Here is a 20,793-nt window from a genome sequence, read left to right on the forward strand (position 1 = left end):
ACGATTTTTCTCATGCAAATAACTTTTTTATATGAAACAACACTATTCTCGAACAAACCACAAAATATTATGTAGAAATTACATATATAGTAATATTTTTAAAAACATATTCTTCCAGATTTTGTTGAAAACCCTTGCACATTTTTATTTGGAGCTGCTGAAGACGCATTTGGTTCCTAATTACGAGTAATTAGTTAATTTTTATTGTTAACCATCGTTTTCAATGTCGAAAATAACATATTCACAATGACACACAAACATTAACAACACTAACTTATTTAAATTTTGTTGAAAATTTTGGCGGAGGCGCCGGGACAACTAAGAAAATAGTTATAATTAGGCTACCATTCCAGTTTCATTGGAGTAGGTTGATAGATTTTCATCTTTAGATTATATTTTTCTCATGTGGGCGCAGATACAATGCAATTTATGTCTTTTTTTAACAATTTTACTACAATTTGTAATATAATATATGTGTAGACAACTGAACATACAGCAAATATTACAACTGTAATTATTCACCAAAAATAAAACGAGAAAACACAATTGGTCTAACAGAAATACCATTTTTACTTGAAAGTCAATAGTATTCTCGAATAAACAATATATTAAGTAGGTAGAAATAATTAGTTATTAATAATATTTTTAAAGATATCTTGTAAATGTGGTTGAAAACCCTTACACATTTTTTTTACATTAAATTACTAAATCTGCATACATTTCTATCACTGGTTATAGGTTTTTATTAAGTAATTATTTTGTATTTTTCATTGTTTTTTGTCTCTTTCTCAGATATCATTCGGGAAAAATGTTAACCCGAAGGAAGTACAACTCAGAAATCACGCGTAGAAACTAGCACAGACTAACGGCTATACAGGGCAGACTCAAAATGTTCCACGGCAGGCTTAGCCCGTCTTATGGATTATTTTATTGATTTACTATCGATTAGCAAAAATAAACCGGCATCTAAAGATTAAATGGGAACGACCGGTACTAATATTTATGCGATCATTGCTTTCTTCAAGCAGAGGAAACATAACAATTACTAAATTTTTTCATGCGTTAATATGAATCATTCTTCTTCTACCTAGCTGAACACTTATTTCCGGTTGTGTTATTATTAATTTAACTCAGGACCGTATCTAGAACAATCTCCAAAAAGATCATTGAATTTTTCTACACATTTATACCTACATTCTTTTAATTCTTTAGTTTATAGAAGGTATTACTTAAAAGAGAAACTCACCTAATAAACTACAACTTCTAATTTACCATCATCAAGGGCAACCTATTTTACAGGATTACATCTAACAAACTAAGGAGCAAACTTTTGTTTATTTATTCCTTTACGTAATAAGTTTCGATTTAAAGTTAAATTTTTTTCAAGGAAGATTTGTTCACTGCTTAATTTGCTAGATTTAATCCTGTTAATTTATATTGGGGGTAGTGCAACTTATTATAACTAATTCTAGATCACTTTTGAACAAACAAAAACAAAATTTTTAGGAATTTTTCTAAGAGAATATAAATTACTATTTACTAGTACGTTGTATTAGAGTACCTGATTATACAACTCAGAAATTAGCCCAGAATATCGACTAGGGCGAGTTTAAAATTTTCCAGGACACGGTCCTGATTTAACTGTAACGGTTTTAACGTATGAGTTCGGCTCAAAATTATCCCACGTTCTAGTAAATACCAACGATCTGTTATCATTATTATCACAGCCAGTGGTTACGATTTGTAGTAGGTAAGTGAATCCACAATGATGACATGATATTGTTAAAATAAATTACATACATATAAATTCGTATAGTAGCACGGCACGAGCTACGTCTTTTAATTTTCCCGTTGGAGTTGGCGAGTTTTCCAACCAGTTGCTGGCTGGCCAGCGTCGCGTCGGTAGCTGTGACGAGGCGACGCGGAGCGTCGGAGTGTCGTCATTTTAGGCGTTCGTTAATGTAGTAGTTTTTACACGCGCGGAGTTTCTTCTGTGAACCGAGAACTTTCTACTGTCCTCTAATAATTTCAGCTATGATCCAAGGTCAGGAAATACTTCAAAAATTTTTGAATGAAAAAGAAAGATCTCCCAACTTTATGAAAAGCAATAAACTTTCTTTGCACTATGCTTTCTAATAAGAACTAGAAGGACACAAGTAAAAGAACTCGAAAAGTTGAAAACTTTAGCTATCAGAAAAACATTTTCTTCTTGGTTTTTAAGCCATTAGTACTTGTAAACAAATTAATTTATTAATAGTTGTAGGTGTTACTTGATGAAAATTCATGTAGGTACAATTTAGAAAAGAAATACTAAAGAAAAAGTTTTTAACAATGCAAAATAAGAAGCCAATGTTTGATGAAAAAAAATTATTAAAATTTTTACAACTTTAAGTACTCTTCTTTTTGTACAATAAAATAAATAAATAACTTATTAGGTAATTAAAAAGAATCAATTTAATTACCACCAATCCTAGGAGTTCAATTTCTTGGCAGTGAGTTTATAGTTTCTTACAAACGTAATATGAATCGTTTTATTTTTATTACAATAATAAAAAAAAAAAGAAATTTGAAATTTCAACTTATAATCCCAAATAGTGAAACAAACAAGTACAAATTTTTTATGATATACCCACTGGTGATTCCCTTGACTTCGTCTGCGTGAAGTTGTTTGTAATTGTTTATAACAAACATAATGTAATGAGCAGTACGGAATAACCTAGATCAGGGGTCGGCAAGTAATTTAAGGCGGAGACCGGATGATTTTTGAAAATAGTTTTCGAGGTCTAGAAAAAAAAACACCTTTTCCTCCAAAAAATGATAAGGGTGGTGCTCAAAACTCAAACATACTTTTTTATAGGTATACAGAAAAATATAATAATTTATTTGAGTATTTTATTTTCAAAAATTTTGGCGGTCCAGTTTTTGACCTTCCACGATCCGGACTTAACTCGCGGTTCGCCAGTTGCCGACCCTTGGCCTAAATCATTCCTGGTAGCCTTTTTTTTTCATGCCTGTTAAGTCCTATCTAAATTGGTTCAATGTTTTTTTCTGAAATAAACCCGTTGTAACATTGAAACATTTTTTTTAAGGGTTGTTTCTGTCTTTGCTATTTCGGTATTACATACATATAAGGAATCGTATGTAATTATTCGGTTTAGAATCCTACAAATAGAGCTTAATGGGTGAATATTCTCTTGGATAAATTGCTTATGCAATGCATTTAAAAAATTGAACCGTTAATAAAATTAATTGGAAGTTCAATAATCGCTATTAAGACTCGTCGTAAATTACATTACAAAATCATTTGAAACAACTCGATTTAAAATGATACTTGTGCTAATATGAAACTGAATCATTTCAAGCATGTGTTTTGTTTGCATTATATAAGTGTGGTTAAATTATATCAATTAACCATAAGCACATAAGATAGGCTGAATAAAATTAAAAGAACTTAGACGTACGCAGTTGTTCATGTATGTTGATTAAATGGTTGTTTTTTTTTCTTTTTAACTACTTATAAAAGGGTTTAAAGGGTCGCCTTGAAATTACTTGTCTGATTGAGACTAGAGCACGTAGTCCACTCTTTTATCTTTTATAGAACAAAAGATAAAAACAAATTCTATAACAAAGCAAGCGAGATTTCTCAAAATGAATTTAATTGTTTTAAAGGAAAGACTGGATAGAACGGCACCACATAGACGCTGTTTCTTTTTTTTCCTGCTTAATATTTCAAACGTTTACTAGACCTTCTACATACAAATTCTTCCGCTTCTACTGCACGAAACTGATTTCGTAACAAAGTCTAAATGAAGGATTTATAATGATACGATTTTAAAGGTGCAATTAACTGATTGTCAGTCTTTTTCGATTTAAGAATTCATTATTATTCACAACTGCAACATGCAGTGCACTTTTACTGCAATACCTAAACGAACAATAATTAAAATTTATACACTAATTTTTCAGTTATTAGCTATTACAATCCTTTTTTAAAAATACTGTTGCACGAATATATACCATTAATAAACAATTAATTAATAACACTACCATTAGTCTACCCGAAATTAATATGAATAAAAAATAACCTTCGAATTATTTAACTATGAACTTTAATAGAAATAACGGAGCAGTTTTAATAAATTTTCTTGCTTCTGTTTGTCCTTAATTTAATATTCAAAGGAGGACATTTTCAATTTATATAAACGTATTTACTAGCGCGAAACTATGTCTTATTGTTTACAAGGAATACAATTGTTAAAATCGATAAATATTTTAAAAAAGCAGCCATCATCGTTCCTGATAATCCTTTTTTCATATAAAACCAGTTATTTCGATATTTATACGCTTCAATTTTATTTTGTATGCGTAAATTTACTGATTTCTTTATCAATTTTTTTTGCACAAATGCAGCAAATACATGTTGTCCCATTTAGACGATAATTTGTTTTGAAGGAGTAGACATACTCCAAGGTGGTCCCATCAAATTTGGTTAGCAACTAATTGCCTAAGGATTTGAAGACAAACAGCACGAAATTCGCAATTGAGTTAGTGTGTGGATAAACACTAACAGTATCCTTACATAAACGCAAAATTGAAAAACAAAAGTCTCAAAAAAACAAAATTGACTTCAGAATAAGGAAACAAGGACATCAATTTAAAAAAATTTCGTTGAGAAGCATTGAGAAATATTTATCAACAAATTGTCCAACATAAATAACATCAAATGCAATGTATTTACAAAATACAAAACGAACTAATGAACCGAAAATATCAAAGTACAAAGTAAAATCAAAAAGTTTTCGTTTAAAATTGTGCCGACTTCAAATGCTGTTAATCAATATTTCTGGATTTATATTAAATAACAATTTTGCATTAATTTGTCAGTGTACATATGTATCAGATTGATCACTTTTGTTTCTTTTTTGGAGTCAATTCTATTCGTTTTTGGGTGTTTTGGGTATCAAAAACTTCACAATGAGTTTACCAGTAGAGACTTAGAGTGATTTAATTAATATGCATTATAATTAAAAGTTCTTTTAAAATTGGTATCGGAGACAAAATTATTTAACTAATAGTTCATCTGTTCGATAAGAACTACGATATAAAATTTTTAGAGTTTGATTTATTTTGATAAACATGTTTGTCATAGATCTCGTATCTTTCGATTTAATAAAGGATCGCCCTTTGATGATACGTTTAACTATATTTTAAAGACGAACTATAAAACCGAGAAAATCGCATCAAAATTCAAACTGCGTTCTTATGATCGTAATTCTCAAGAGATACAGAAACCCAATCCGGAAATTCTATTTCATATTATCTGTCGCGAGATAATACATATATGAAGTATGCGCTACCCTTATTATTGCAGAAATTATGTGAAATATACGTGTTTTATATGTACTGCAAAAGAAAATCTAGAAAATTTTGTACCTAGTTGTCTAATTAACCCATACCAGTAATATTTCTTGTGTTATCCAAGAAAGTATCGTTTTATTCCTTCAGAATGAACTAAGTAGCTGATTCCTCGTGGTTATTTTATACGTTATTATCATGACTCTCTCTGTTTTGTGTGCATTGTAAATAATAATTAATCAGTACGTACATGAGGTGTATAAGTTACGTTGAACTTCCTTTCCATAAGTTTCAGTAATATTTTACCAACCTTGTTTTTCATACTTGTAGTCTAGCAGATTCGTAAGTACAGAGAGAAAAGGTTTTTGCAATAAAATTAGAAATTTTAGTGAGAAAATTATGTAGTAAAAATGTAAGTTCCTTTTAATGTGGAAGTAAAAAACTCTTTAATGCGAGACTGTGAATAAACGGAAAGGTTTTTCTAAGGAACTGAGAGACAAAATTGTAGAAAAAGTATTAATCTTAAAATTTTAACAGGTTGCAAATATGTAGGTCCGAGCGTCATGGACCTAACTGTGACTATATCTTTTAAACGAAGTGAACCTCTAAAATTTCTCTAATAGATATTATTTTTGAATTACTAATAATCATGAATATGTATCTAGGATCTATTTATTCCACCATTATCCACCATGGATACTTATAGAAAAGAAAATCGACAATTCCGAACTATGTGATACAAAAGAAGCTTCAAAATTTCATAAATCTAGCAGTCTTTATAGGTTTATATGTTTATTATGAAATAATACAATTCCGTCTTTAGAACTTTTTTTTTAATCTATCATATGGGAGCTTTAGCTTCCCTATTCCAGGATAAATCCATAAAGAATAGGGTTACACTTATAAATATAAGTACAATCCCTAATAGTTTTTCATGTGTTAAACACTTTAATAACTTTTCTATATTTTATTATAATTTACTTAATTAATATCCGTCAAAACAACGTTGTCTTGAAATTACGATTAAAAGGGACCTCTAATTAGAGCATCATGAAGTGCGTTTTAAATTATATAACCGAATATGTAATAATTAATACATTCGCATCGACCTAATAAGGATGAAATGTCAAATACTAGACAGATTAAGGTCTACATAAAAGGATAAGTGATCAATTAAACTAAACTAAATGTTACACCATTGTTTTTCATAAGTACTTTTGCCCATAAATTTATAATACTACCTACTACAGGAGTTGTGGACTGCATTTGTAAACTTGAACTACTTATTGTATCTACGCAAGTATTAAATTAATTAAAAGTTATTGTTAAATTTTCATTTCTTATCCAAATTAGTAAGGACACGACATCTTCCATGTATGTACGTTAATTAATTTTATTAAAATCAAGTGCTTAATAAATAAAATCATTTTAAAGAATCTGTGAAACCCTTTTTCTTAATAAGTCAAATCAGTTTTAATTATCCTTTGTACAACATGATAACATCAACGAGTGGATTCAGCAAAATACAGATAGGTATAAGAAAGATAAGACTTGAAGAATAAAAGTTAAAGAAATAAGACACTTACCGATTAAAGCAGCTGTAAGAAAAAGTCACTGTTGTTGGTTGCGGCATTAGCGGGAATTTGAACCTAAAAATAAAAAATATATTTGTGTAAAATCATAGGAAATATGTACTAAAAGCATTAGTAAATATACCCGAAATAGCTGTTAGGCTTTTTCAGATAAGTTTTCATCAATAACACTACAATTTTTTGCGATTATATAATAAGATTTGATTGAGCAACACCTCGTATTATTTTTCGTTTAGATTTTACTTAAGTAACAAATTACAATTTTATTATTTCAAAATTGTTTTCCACAAAACTGTAAATTATGCCGTCAGTGGTGGTTTTGGTAATAGTCCCACATTCGTGCCGCATCAGTGTGCTCCAACCTTTAATACTATAAAGATAGGATTATGAGATAATCACATTATGGTAAAAAGCTGCCTTCAAGGACTTAATATTCTACAAGTCAAGTGAAGGTTAAAGTCAAAATAACGTCGAGCAAATGTCAAAGTGGGGCAACTTGAGACACCTCGAACTAATTGCTTGAAATAAAATATTTAATAATATGCTTTATATACGTTTTCTAGGTGGATTTATACATACGTACTATGGGTACATACTGTAATGTTCGTGGGTTTAACAAAATTAACTTCTTAGACTGACAACGATAAAAACTATTTATTTACACTAATTATTAAAGANCAAGTTTCGCTTATTATATTGTAATGTTCGTGGGTTTAACAAAATTAACTTCTAATACTGATTTATTTCACTGCTATCACTGTCAATTTATTTCTGGATTCACTTCTGCAACGGTCAATTTATTTCTTCTACGCTCGGCGATCGTCTCTTCCTTTAAATACTCTTTTGTTTACTTTCGGCAGTCTTCTCGAAACATCCGGATAGTTTATTTTTTCTTTGAACTGTTTAACTGCTTTCCCAGAACGCAGGTACGACACACACATTTACAAATACGACGCACATGAAGAAAGGCGCCGGCGGCTAGTCGGCGAATCGATAAGCCGTTCACGCACACGTGTGCCCGATCGCACACAAAAACACTCGTGCTCGCTCCTATATTGTACGATGTCTCGTTTAAAGACGAGCAGTTCCTATAGTATAAAAAATAAATAGAAAATATGAATCAGTTTTTATTTAGTAGCAGAGCATACTCTTTTTCTGAGCGTAATTTTGGAGTTGCGTAAGTATAGCTAGTTCAAAATGTCATAAGCCTTCATATACGTGAAAGGATCATTGTACATTACGAGAACAATAGGCAATTTTGTCACTGCGCAACCCAATACCAAAGTTCTTGAGATTCTAAACTACTTGTACTAGAAGTTAAGATGTGGAAGTAGAATAAAATTTGAAACCTGTATATCCAGAAACTTTACAAAAAAATGTATTGCGTACATGCTCACTCGTATTTGTACAAAGTTTATGCGCGACCACAAACACTAATATAAAAAGCGTTTATTTTTATTTCCTTGCTCCAAACACATTGCAATAAAATGTCCAAATCGCATATTGTCTCTGGTTGTTGGAACAATGCCCATAGACTGATTCGTGGGTGAAATGATATATTAAAGGCGAATGTCAAATAATAATTTAATTATTATAAACAGTCGGTAAATAGACGAAGAACGAATGTCTTCAAAAGATCGCCGCAAATTAAGCTCTTTCTTAAAAATAAACCAGACAAGGAGAGATCGCTCTGGAAAGAGATTTAATTTTAGATTTGTATAAACGAAAATAGAAATTTTACGCAAATCTAAATAGCTAAGAAATAAAATTGTCATCAAGGATGCGACACAATCAAGTCTTCTCGCGAATTTAACAAGCAGTAGATGTGATATTGTGAACTGATGATTTTCTTCAATTATTTATCAATTTGAAAGTCAAAATGTTTTCAAGGTGCTTTCTTTTGAGAATAATTTTAAGAAATGTAAACTTAGTTATTTTGAATGATTATTATTATTCAGTATTTTAAGGATTTACATAATTCTTGAGTTACTTTACAAAATGTTCAATTCATGATGGTTCCCTATACGTCAAAAGTAAGTATATATTCAAGCATAACCCAAGAAATAAAAGTAATAGAGAAAAGTAGAACTTCCTCTTATTAAGTACTACAAAGTTTATACTTTTAACTTCTAGAAAATTTGTTTGTAACAATAATTTGGATTTAACGGTTTGTAAAATAAAAAAACAACCATACTTTTGGTGCATATTATAAATAAATAGATAAATAAATACTTAAAAAGTCTGTTTTAGACTTTGAGTATATTTCTCAGCAAAATTGTGATTATGACCAAAATCCAACAGGATTATCCAATTATCTTCCCAATTTGCATACTTGATAGAATAAGAAATGAAATAATCAAGATTATTTAAAAATTGGAAGCTTTTTTTTTGCTTTTTTCAAGAGTTTGCAAAAATATTATTTGGCTCTTGTAATAAAGGGGGAAAATCACTGGCAATTATTTCTCGAAATCCGTTAAGTTTTATTGTTTATGAGTTATTGTTATTGTTATTTTATTGGCCCATTCGTTTCGTTCTCTTGAATAAGCGCAGTTTTTTAATGTATTCGTTCTCACAATCGCATAAAGGAATTCCCTTGGGATAAGCCTGCCGCAGAGTACCTACAGTTCCATTATTATGATTTGTTGATACACGTATGAAATGTAACTCCACAAATGTGAAGGGAATAGTGTGTAGTAATTAATCTTGTTTAAAAGGGCATTGCAGGGAAAAATGAGTCATTAGGACGGGTTCAAACGCGTGGAAATAGATTTTTCTTTATCTGCACGTAAGTAAATATTTTAACTTAAACAGAGTTTAAGGTAACTGCTTCCTAGTTGTCATTTTGAACAAATTTTCCTTGAGTAGTAGACATGACTGTATTTTGTTCTTGGGTAGCTGAAATTGCAATAATGTGCTCTCCCCTTTTTTCCTTTTATATTAAAAAAAAGCACCTATCTTAAGTTTAAATTTAGTTCTACTAGAATATATTAAGGAGAACCGGAGCGTTAAAAATGCGATCATTTCCAATTCACCTTTTTTTCTTTTTCTATCGGACAGAAAAACGACAAAAATCTGATCAAACTCGTAGTTTTTATCAAAAGAATTTGGAGAAATGAGACTATCACGGTATTATTAATTGCTTGAAAGTATAATTTACAGGCAGTTTATATTAAAAACATCTTCTTCAACTTAATTTTCAGTTCTTAAATGAATGAACAATCTTTTTGTAACTTATTACAACAGTTTCGTTAATATAATACTACATGCGTAATTTACAGTTTTGTCAAATGGGGATAACAACTTATACGTCACTTTAATTGCTTTATGTAATCCAGTGTAGTAAGTTTTTATTACATACGAATGTGCTATATTGTGATGAAATTATTATCAGTCATATGTGGTTTCGGATGTATGCAATATTCTTTCCAACTGCAATAATTACCAGTATTTTATACAATTAATCATTAGTAGGTACTAGTTTTATGTTATATCGGAAGTTTTGTGTGTTCTAATCATGTTTCTTCCCTACAAAATTTGCTAGGTAAGTCGAAATACCACCCAAAAGTTTATTAATTTTCTTTTGGTCTAACTAACTGACACAGCCGAAAGTATTAGGTCGATTTGAATAGGATTTTGAGTGCATAATTCTGAGTATTAAATGGGGTATGACTAAGACGGATTTTGTAAAAATCGCATCCTAAAGGGTTGAAAAAGAAACACAAAAACATCATTCGAAAGATAACAAAGAAAAGACAGGTATTCTTTATCTTTATTTTAATTTGCCTAAAAATACATAAATGATTAAGAACTCAAATCAATTACTTGTAAAATTTCAAAAAAATTTTGGCGTTCAGTTTCTGACTTTTCGCGGTCCGGACCTGGACTGCGGTCCGCCTGTTGCCGACCGTTACTTGCTGAAATTTTGTACAGAGGTATCCTTTATGATATATATAAGGAATACGGAAGGACATTTCGAAATTAAATCCCTAAGGGGGTAAAAAAGGGCGACAAAGTTTGCATAGAACTTTTTTGTTTGTGGACAGATTTACTTAAAACTTGGTCTTAATGCTCTTTGAAACCTATTTAGACGTTTTAAAAAATTCGACTTCTCAAGGACGAGTTACGGTTAGTTGTCAATAAATGACAAATTTATTTAACAATAGATGCAATGCAAACTTTCCAAATGCTTGCGTGTGTCCTTTACACAACAACGTAGCATTTTTCTGTTTAAGTTTTAATCAGCGGATCCAGTCACAAAACAACGTTGTGGAATTGATTTCTTGATCAAATTTTAATTAGTAGCTGGAAAGTCTATTTTCCTGGAATAGACTTATTTACCTGAATCACGTAATGATCCCCATTCAATTAAAATCAACAAATACAGACTTTATCGAGAAAACCAAAGATATTTCATTCATTTAGTAACGTGTAGGTACAACGCGATGTAAGTGGTTATTTAATCGTCATCAAGTGTTTGCACCTCGATTAGGTTGATAAAAGATTCGTTCTAGTCACGCAGCAGTTTCGCACAACGAGAATCCTGCGACATGAAAATCTTATGTTTATAATTAATCTACGTAAGTAGGTTTAATTGCAGACGAGGTTGTTCTATTTCTTCAAGTTTACATGGGGTTTTTTTAAGCCAGCTCCTAGGATATTGGACTCAACACGTGTGCGAAAACGCGTAAGGAATTTTAAGTGGCGAAGACTAAACAGAGAAATATACATACGTATGGTCTCTTTAACAGAACTTTTTTATCCAAAAACATGCCAAAAAATGATAGGAAATTTATGTTTCGTGACGATTTATTACTTTATGTGTTTAGCATTTCAACTTGACTAAGAACATAACGCTTGTCAAGAAAAATTAGATAAGTCATTTTACAATCAGCGTGCACCACTATATCATAGCTTTTCTTTTAACAGTTTAATTTCAATTTTTTGACGTAAGTAATAGAGGAATTTTTTGCTTCACTTCATTGCAGTCATTTCGTGACTGATTGATATTAGATTATGAATGTTACAAGCCAATTAGCATACCTTTATGTATCTAAAGCCCACTCCTGTCATGTTTCATCGGTATTAACATGAATGTATACATTGTGTTACTTTATTTTACCTAATAACAGGCAAAGAAAGGTATTGCATAGGCTGGAAACCCCGGGTTGCCCGTGCGGCAGGCGAGCAATTATTTTACTTCAATCATCCCTGTCCTTCCTGGATAGTGTCACGGTGAATTTTTTCGACGTATATACACACGTACAGCATGCGAATGAATTACCATAAAGAATAAGTTCCTAATTATAACTGTACGCTATGCTAATTGTCGCTTAATTTAATATATGTATTCGTACGTGTGAGTGTGTGTGTGTGTGTGTGTGTGTGTGTGTGTGTGTGTGTGTGTGTGTGTGTGACTGTGAGATTGTGTGTGTGTGTGTGTGTGTGTGTGTGTGTGTGTGTGTGTGTGTGTGTGTGTGTGTGTGTGTGTATGTGATATCGCATAAATCCCAACAGTCGGTAGGTGTGGGCTGTCGTACTCACTGCGATTGATGACACCGGTACATTATAACTCAATGTCAGGATCAGCATTTTCGCATGCTGTATACACGCTAATTACAAACTACGTGAATTCTTGCGGCGGCGCGCATTTAAGTCACGTATGCGTGAGCTGTGTGGCCGAACGTCCCGCACTCCCTTTCTTGATATATGGTACCCTAAAAAATGTTCAGTCTCTCCAGTCTCTCAGAGTCTTTCAGAGTCCTTCAGCGTCTCTAAGAGCGTCTCTCACAGTCTTTCACAGTCTCTCAGTCATGGCCTAGGTGTTTTTTATGGATCTCTCACAGTCTCTGTATGAGAGACTCGAATGATAAAATTGTTAATTCAGAGATTCGAGTCTCTCGTTCAGAAACTGGATACGAAATTGGGATCTCTCTATGAGCGACTCGAGTCTCTCGTTCAGAGACGCTAAACAGTTTTTTTTTGACAGTCTCTCGACAGTCTCTCTCAGCGACACTAGAGAGACTTGATGTGAGACGGAGACTCGAGTCTCGCTTTCAGAGACTCTGAGAGACTGAACATTTTTATCTCGGGTATCTGCTTATGCATTTGACACTTTGATTTTCTCCTAACATATAGGTTCAAAGTGCCAGCAAATAATGTTTGAAGATATTTAGTTTACGATGTGGACGATGAGAAGCAGGTTTAATACAATTAGTAGCAAATTTTTACAGATGTTTAAAGGCAATAATCAAATTTTTCGGTGTTCTGTTCTATAAACTGCCTACGGCGTGCTAATGAAATTCACAGAGATCAGATCACTGATTGAAAACTTTTATTAGATTTAATAGAATCAAACTACATGAGAATGTGAAAGAACAAAAAGTAAAAGACTTTGACATGAAGAAGAATCTTTAATCGTTGTCATTTTTGCCAACGAACTTGATGAGATTATTAAAAATGAATGTTGCATGTTGCTGAATAATGCACGAACGAGGAACTAACTGGGCAAGGCTCTTCGCAACGATCAATTTTTAATTAACAGTGCAACGGGCGCTTTCAACGCATTAGATACTCTTGCACTTCGAAGCGAGAGGAAAATAATAATTATCCTTGTAGTAAGGATTGTAATTTTTGAAGTGGATGATCAATGAAATTTATAAAGAATTAATTAAATTCTATTAAAATGGGTAGCTATACCGGGTGGCTCCTAGATCATGTAGAAAAAGAAAGTTCAGAAATTAATTAACATATGAAAATTACTTTTTATAATTGGCTAAACAATTTACTCATATAACCATTAAAATATCATCATCATCAACGTCGTCATGAGGTTGTCAGTTCTGAGACTGGTTGAACACTGACCTCCACTCTTTACCATCCTGGGCTAATCTTCGCTTATCCCTGAAACTAGAACAACCCACATCCTTAACTATTTATAAACAGTAATCTCATCTAGGTCCGCTTCTACCCCACTTAACTCCTGTTTCTCCTTCTAATATGTCTTTAAGTAATCTATTCAACATATCTCTGCTCTCCTTCCCCTAATTGACGGTATTTCTAACAGCCTACTACGGCTAGTTTGAAGACATTTATAATTTTTTCTACTTAGAAATATTAAAAGAAGTGGCTGATGTTAGATATCTAAGAAGTCAGATAAGTCAGGACGAAAGGAGTAGTAAGGATGTGAAGCAGAGGATAGCGTAGGGTCGAGTCCCCTTCAACAAAAAGAAGTCACTTCTACGCTCGCGAAAGGTTAATTTAGAAATTGAAAAAAGATTGTTAAAGGCGTATGTTTGGAGTGCGTACGGGTGCGAAACATGGACGGTGGGCTCTGCGTAAAAGAAAAAGTCAGAAGCATTCGAAATGTGGTGTTACAAGAGAATGATGAGGATACCGTGGATAGAGAAGGTTAGAAATGAAGAGATATTAGAAAGAATAGGAGAACAGAGGACTCTATGGAAGTCAATAATATTAGGACACCTTCTCAGGCATGAAGGTCTAGTCAGATACATATTAGAGGCAGAAATTGGAGTTAGGAGGGGTAGAGGTAGACCTAGATTAGATTACTCTTCGCAAATAGTTAAGGATGTGGGTTGATCTAGTTTTGGAGAAATGTTAAGATTAGCTCAGGATAGGAAAGAGTGGAGGTGCGTGTCCAACCAGTCTTAGGACTGACGACCTTATGATGATGAGAAACATTAAACGATTAAAATAAAATGAAGAAAAACTGTTTAGTTTTCCTTACATTTAGGTGGTTGATCGACCTGGAAAGCGATTCCTTTGTAAACAAAACCTGATTTATGCTTAAAACTGTTTTGATCAGGTGTTCTGTTCACTCCAAATGAATAAATTCAAAACGGTCACGGCCCCGCAAGTTGCATACGGTTAAATATAAACCACATTCGAAATGTATACGTAAACGAATAAAATTACTTCGGTCGCGATCAGCTACAAGTATTTGGAAGTCGCAGCAACATTTTCAATAATTTTTCAAACAAACATAACTAACTACAACTAATTTGCTGTAGCAGGTGTTTGGCTCGGGTCCAAACTTTGCACTTACCATTATGAAAAGCGATTTAAATAACGATGCGCCTAATTAAAACCGTACTTTGGAACAGTTTTAAGGTAACTTAGAACTGTCGCATTCCCATAAAAATTAAACTGTTACACTGGGAGAGAAAAGGCGTCTACTACAAAGTAGTCTCATATCCTCAGGAAATGTCTGACATCAAAAATACCCAAATGGGCTTTTGTTAGGCTTTTCCACAGTCCGGACTTATTGTACCTGATTTCAAATAGGCCCCTGACAAGTTAATTTTGATTGGATCCGGATCAGAAATGTAACGCCTTAGAATACTTGGATCCAGTCGAGCAGACAGAATAGTCCGTGTTGACCTTATTAGGTTATAGTATCATTTGCCCCTTGTGATATTACCTGATTTGGGTAGTATCTACTTTTACGCCTTCAGCGGCACATAAGCAACTCTTTCATTCGACCAGATCGGGCTAAATAGGGCATATCATGAAAGGGTTCAAATAGGGTATTCACAACAGTTCCACAACAGTGTTAATAGGATTTACCATGAAAGGATTGAAGTAGGGTATTCACATCAAGGCGACGTCAGTCTTACTAGTGCATATCATGAAAAGGTTGAAGTAGGGCATTAAATCAGGGTCACATTAGCCTTAATAGGACATACCACAAAAAGGTTGAAGTAGGGTAATCACATGTATTCACATCAGGGCAAATGTCTTAATAGGGCATGCTGTAAGATGGTTCAAGTAAGGTATTAGATATTAGAGTCAATTCCACTTAAGAAGGGTATACCGTAAAAGAGTGTTGGTGCTAAGTTCCTGATTAGAACCATGGGGAATATGCCCTTTTTGTGAATTTTTAAAAATGAAGTTCATATTTCTATACCGTAAATGAAAGACTAAACTGCAAATTTCACGTAGAGTTTTGTTTGAAACAAGACGTGACTATCGAACCAAGTGACATTTTTATTTTTTTTTTTGTAAAATACCAAACATACAACTATAAATAAGTACCTATATAATCTTCGAAACTAGTCACGAATATGATTAATAATTCAAACTTGTATGTGGGAAAATGTATAATCTAGAGGAGATTTGTATGTAAAGGAAAATGTAGAATCTAGAGTTATAATTATTGCAATTACTGGTTATCGATGAAGTAAAAAGCGGAAAGGTTTCAGTTGGATGGCAGGTGCCACCGTATTTCCAGACAAAATATTTACGTAGAGATCAAACGTTGTATTGAAACTCCGTATTTACTTTTTCCAATTATTTGCGTCAACAGAAGCCAATTTTAAAATAAATATATATCGGCACTTCACGCTAAAGGAACGTTTCTATTACCTTTATTTTCCATCAACAATTGAACTTTAAGAAATTTTCTGCACACAACTTTAGTTAAATAATTATTAGACATACAAAAAGATTGTTAAAATTTGATATACACAGTGTGATACCACTGTATAGAGTTCTGTACAATATTGCAGGTCATTTTGGTCTTATTTTTGGTCTTTGTTTTCGATTTTCGATTATAAAGAACTTAATGTGAAGTAAATGATTAAGTTTAAAACAATTTTTTGTCATTCATCATGTTGTTTTAAAAAACTCACTGTTAAAATACCAGAAGTCTCTTAATTTCTTACTTGGTCTCAGTTGGTCTTAATCCAGCTAAAGTCCAACTACCTGCATACTTTGTCTCACTTATGATCGTACCGTTGCAGATAGTCTTCATCTTGGTCTTGCGTTTTTAAGAAGAATGAGACCAAAATTTAATTGTTTCTACAATACCGCAACACTATTCACTGCGCTATTTATTTCACTTCTATCACTGTCAATTTATTTCTGGATTCATTTCTGCAACGGTCAATTTATTTCTCCTCCTTCTCGGCGATCGTCTCTCCCGTTAAATAATATTTTGTTTACTTTCGGGAACCTTCTGGAAACATCCGGATAGTTAATTTTTTACTTTGAGCTGTTTAATTGCTTTCCCAGAACGCAGGTACGACACACACATTTACAAATACGGCGCTCACAACGAAAGGCGCCCACGGCTAGTCGACAAATCGATAAGTCGTTCACGCACACGTGTGCTCGATCGCACACAAACACACTAGTGCTCGCTACAATACACACAGAGTATATAAGTTTCTAAGTTTTCCTCTCCATAGTTCCACCTTTCGGCTTCCATTCTTACTTTGAGGCTGTATTAACGTTTGTCCTATCTTTGTATCCTTAATTTCTTCCTGTCAATTGTTCCTTATAACAGTGGAGGTCTTTATTTATCGCGCAAAAGACACTAATAAATAATACACAGAGTTTCAACAAACGTTCGAGTGATCAGACACGAACATCTCTTTCAATGATAGATTTAAATTATTTATAGATGGTAGATTTACACATATTTACTTCCATGTTACAACATTATCTTCTCACAAAATATTGGAGAACTATGTACACATTGACAGGCTTTAGGGGTAACCATCCCCAGAAGCTTTGAGGAATTATCAAGTGCATACAGGAATCAACGTGTACTCTTGACGCATATTAAAATAGATTACTAGAGTTCATCGAAACAATAATAAAAACAAAACATAAGTGAAACTTCTTATGTATCGATTTATGTTTATAATTTATTTTATTAATAAAATCTAGAAACGGTAATGATATGGTGAGGTAAGATTCTTTGTTTAATATTTTTACAACAGCAAGTATTTTTGACAAACTGGTAAAGGCATTCGCGGTTTCGCTCCAAATCCAGCATTGGAGATGGAACAATCTTTGAAGAAGTTCGCCACTCGTGTTAGCGAAACGTTAGGAAGCAACTCCAATCGACGACGACCTTTAGACCTGAATGACGATAACATCAGTTCAGCAAGTATTTTTATTGTAAATAATTCATTATTTAATAATGGTAATCTGAATCGAAGGGTGAATCAAAGATTTGATTTAGGGGTGGCAGAAAAAGTCCCATTCAATCTTCTGTTTGTTTACAACAACATCGAAAATAGAAAATGAGAAAATAAATTCTCTGAGAAAGGTGAAATGAAGGTGTATATTTACCAGATTTTCATTGGTGCGAAAGTGACGAAGGAAATAATTGACCACATTGGAAATTTCGGGAAAGTTTTACCACAAAAAAAAAACAGGGAGAGTTAAGCGTTGGTCGACGCAAAATAAATAATAATTGAAATTCATTTCATTTTATGAATTCTGTTTATTAATAAAATAGAGTTTAAATTAAGTTTTTAGAGAGTTAGGTTACCAACTGCTAAATTCAAATTTCATTACTACAAACTCTGTATTTTATGGGTATAACACAAATGTGGTTTACTATCTACATTGTGTCAAATTGTTTCTGTACAGAGCTATTCAGTTTGAAGTTATATCATCATGCATCATACATTCCATATTAAGTGGAATATGTAGCGGAAATGGAGTGGCACTATTGTTCGAAACTATTTAAACCATGAAAATATTAATTAGAAAACAAATAGGATCTGCAATTTAATAACTGTGGCCTTTATTGGACTTAATGCAATTAAACATTTTAAGTACCAAGTATCAACATCATCAAAGGCAGTACAACTGTAGGGATAGATATATAGGGGCAAAAGGTTAGTATGCTTAGATTTGCAAATGATATAGCAGTATTAGCATCTAGCAAACAGGACTTAGAGATAGCCTTAAATAAAATGGAAGCGGTTCTGACAAAACAGTACTGTATGAAAATAAAAGTAAAACAAAAAACCTGGTATGCAAGGGAAGAAAAAGTAGGGAAAGAACGAATATAAAGATAGGAGACGAAAAATTAGAAGAAGTGGCTGATTTTAGGTATCTAGGAACTCAGATAAGTCAGGACAGAAGAAGTAGTAGGGATATAAAGCAGAGGATAGCGCAGGGTCGTGTCGCCTTCAATAAAAAGAAGTCATTTCTGTGCTCAACAACGTTAATTTAGAAATTAGAAAAAGGCGCTGTACGGGTGCGAAACATGGACAGTAGGCGCGGCAGAAAAAAAGAGGTTAGAAGCGTTCGAAATGTGGTGTTACAGGCGAATGAGAAGGATACCGTGGACAGAGAAGGTTAGAAATGAAGAGGTATTAGAAAGAATAGGAGAACAGAGGATTCTATGGAAGACAATAAGAAATAGGCGAGATAGGTTAGTAGGACACCTTCTCAGGCATGAAGATCTAGTCAGAGATATATTAGACGTAAAAACGGGAGTTAGGAGGTGTAGAGGTAGACCTACATTAAATTACTGTTCGCAAATAGTTAAGGATGAGTTGTTCTAGTTTTAGGGAAATGCGAAGATTAGCTCAGGATAGGAAACACTGGAGGTGCGTATCCAACCAGTCTTAGGACTGACGACCTTATGATGATGAAAGTTCCGAAAAACTGTAAGGGGATAATACATAATTATCTCACAAGAAATAAATTTGGAGACATTCGAAAAATTTAATTTTTTATTACCTATGTTTAATGCAATTGAGCAATTTTATAAAATGTAAAAGTTTTTCCGATATTTATCTTTAAAAAGTATGCAGTTTTTAAATAAGATTGAATTTGTTGCTGTTACCTAGATCTAGATGCTTTTCGTGTTTGTTTTTATTAGAAATGTAGAACGTCAATTAAAACTTTAAATTGCTTTTTCCCATCTGTCGCATTCTCTTATCACTTTTTATGACACAGTAATTCCTAGTTTGCTAAACTTGTCACATTATCATTACACGAGCGCGATGAAACTCAAAGGTCTGGATTGCCTTTTCCTTATTGTCAAGTACCAACTTGCAGATAAATTTATCAAGCGAATACCCTAAAGAATTTTCTGACATTTTCTTAATTTTCTATGGGCCAAACTTGATCTTTTCTGCGTTAAATTTGAATTATAATTTTAAAAAGAGATACAGGCATGTTATTCAGGGAAACAGAGTTATAATACGTATTCCTATGGGCGTACCGAATAAATAACTATGGTTGTCGTGTTTGTACTGCAAATGTTCTAAATTCGCTTGTAAAACACGTGTGCAATAACTATAAATAAAACAATTAATCTGTACGGTCTTAGTTACTATTAACACGGCTTTGATATTGACCTCAGGCCACTTACTTGACCGCTGGCGCTTGTTCTAATTTAAATTAAACAAATCCCAGTGCGGTAGAACAATCATGCAAAAATAGGATGCAAAAAGGATAAGAATATATTGTATCTTTTTCAAAAAAATTTTGCAGGAAAAGTAAATCAATATATTTTTTTATGAATTTGTGTAACATATTTTTATCTTAAAAGTCTCAATCGCATTGGGATTATCCAATAATCAACATTTAAAAATTAAAATGCATAATAAACTAATAGCAATAAATTTGTATAAAATTGTTATGGAAATAATTATTAATTAGTTGTAATTTACACCCGAAGAAAAACATCCTATTAAACGCCTACGAAAATTATTTCTTATTGAAATATCCCTTCAAAATCATTACGTTAAAACTAAAAAGAAATTGTGCGTCAAATTCAGTTTTCTATCACAGACGTCTTTAAAGAGTTTTTAAAGAACTGAAAACTTTAACAATTAAGTAGTGTAGCAATTATATTAGAGCAATTCTTTCTACAGGATTGAATTTAAAGCTTAAGTTTTCATTTTGCAAGGCTTTTATTACAATATTCGACATAATAACGTAGACGCTAGAGAAAAATTCATCTTTTACAGTTCTTATTATCGCTGTCTTTTCATTTGAAAAACTGTGTTTTGTAACCTACTTTATTTCATCGGATGATAAAATTTTTATTTACTAACAAAATGCAACACAAAAC

At 32.5% G+C, this 20,793-nt stretch overlaps 1 protein-coding gene across 1 annotated transcript in view; it reads left to right on the forward strand.

The window, feature by feature from the left end:
• Positions 1 to 1,894: 1,894 nt before the first annotated feature.
• The window catches only part of LOC108742235 (adenylate cyclase type 2), a 77,509-nt gene continuing 58,610 nt past the window's right edge, over positions 1,895 to 20,793 (forward strand). Inside the window, exon 1 of the mRNA XM_018477327.2 lies at positions 1,895 to 2,044. Coding sequence (XP_018332829.1) covers positions 2,035 to 2,044 — 10 coding nt within the window. The 5' untranslated portion in view covers positions 1,895 to 2,034. The remainder of the gene's footprint in view (positions 2,045 to 20,793) is intronic.

The sequence above is a fragment of the Agrilus planipennis genome, unplaced genomic scaffold (genome assembly GCF_000699045.2).
Source record: "Agrilus planipennis isolate EAB-ADULT unplaced genomic scaffold, Apla_2.0 scaffold317, whole genome shotgun sequence".
In the NCBI taxonomy this organism is placed as follows: Eukaryota; Metazoa; Arthropoda; class Insecta; order Coleoptera; family Buprestidae; genus Agrilus; species Agrilus planipennis.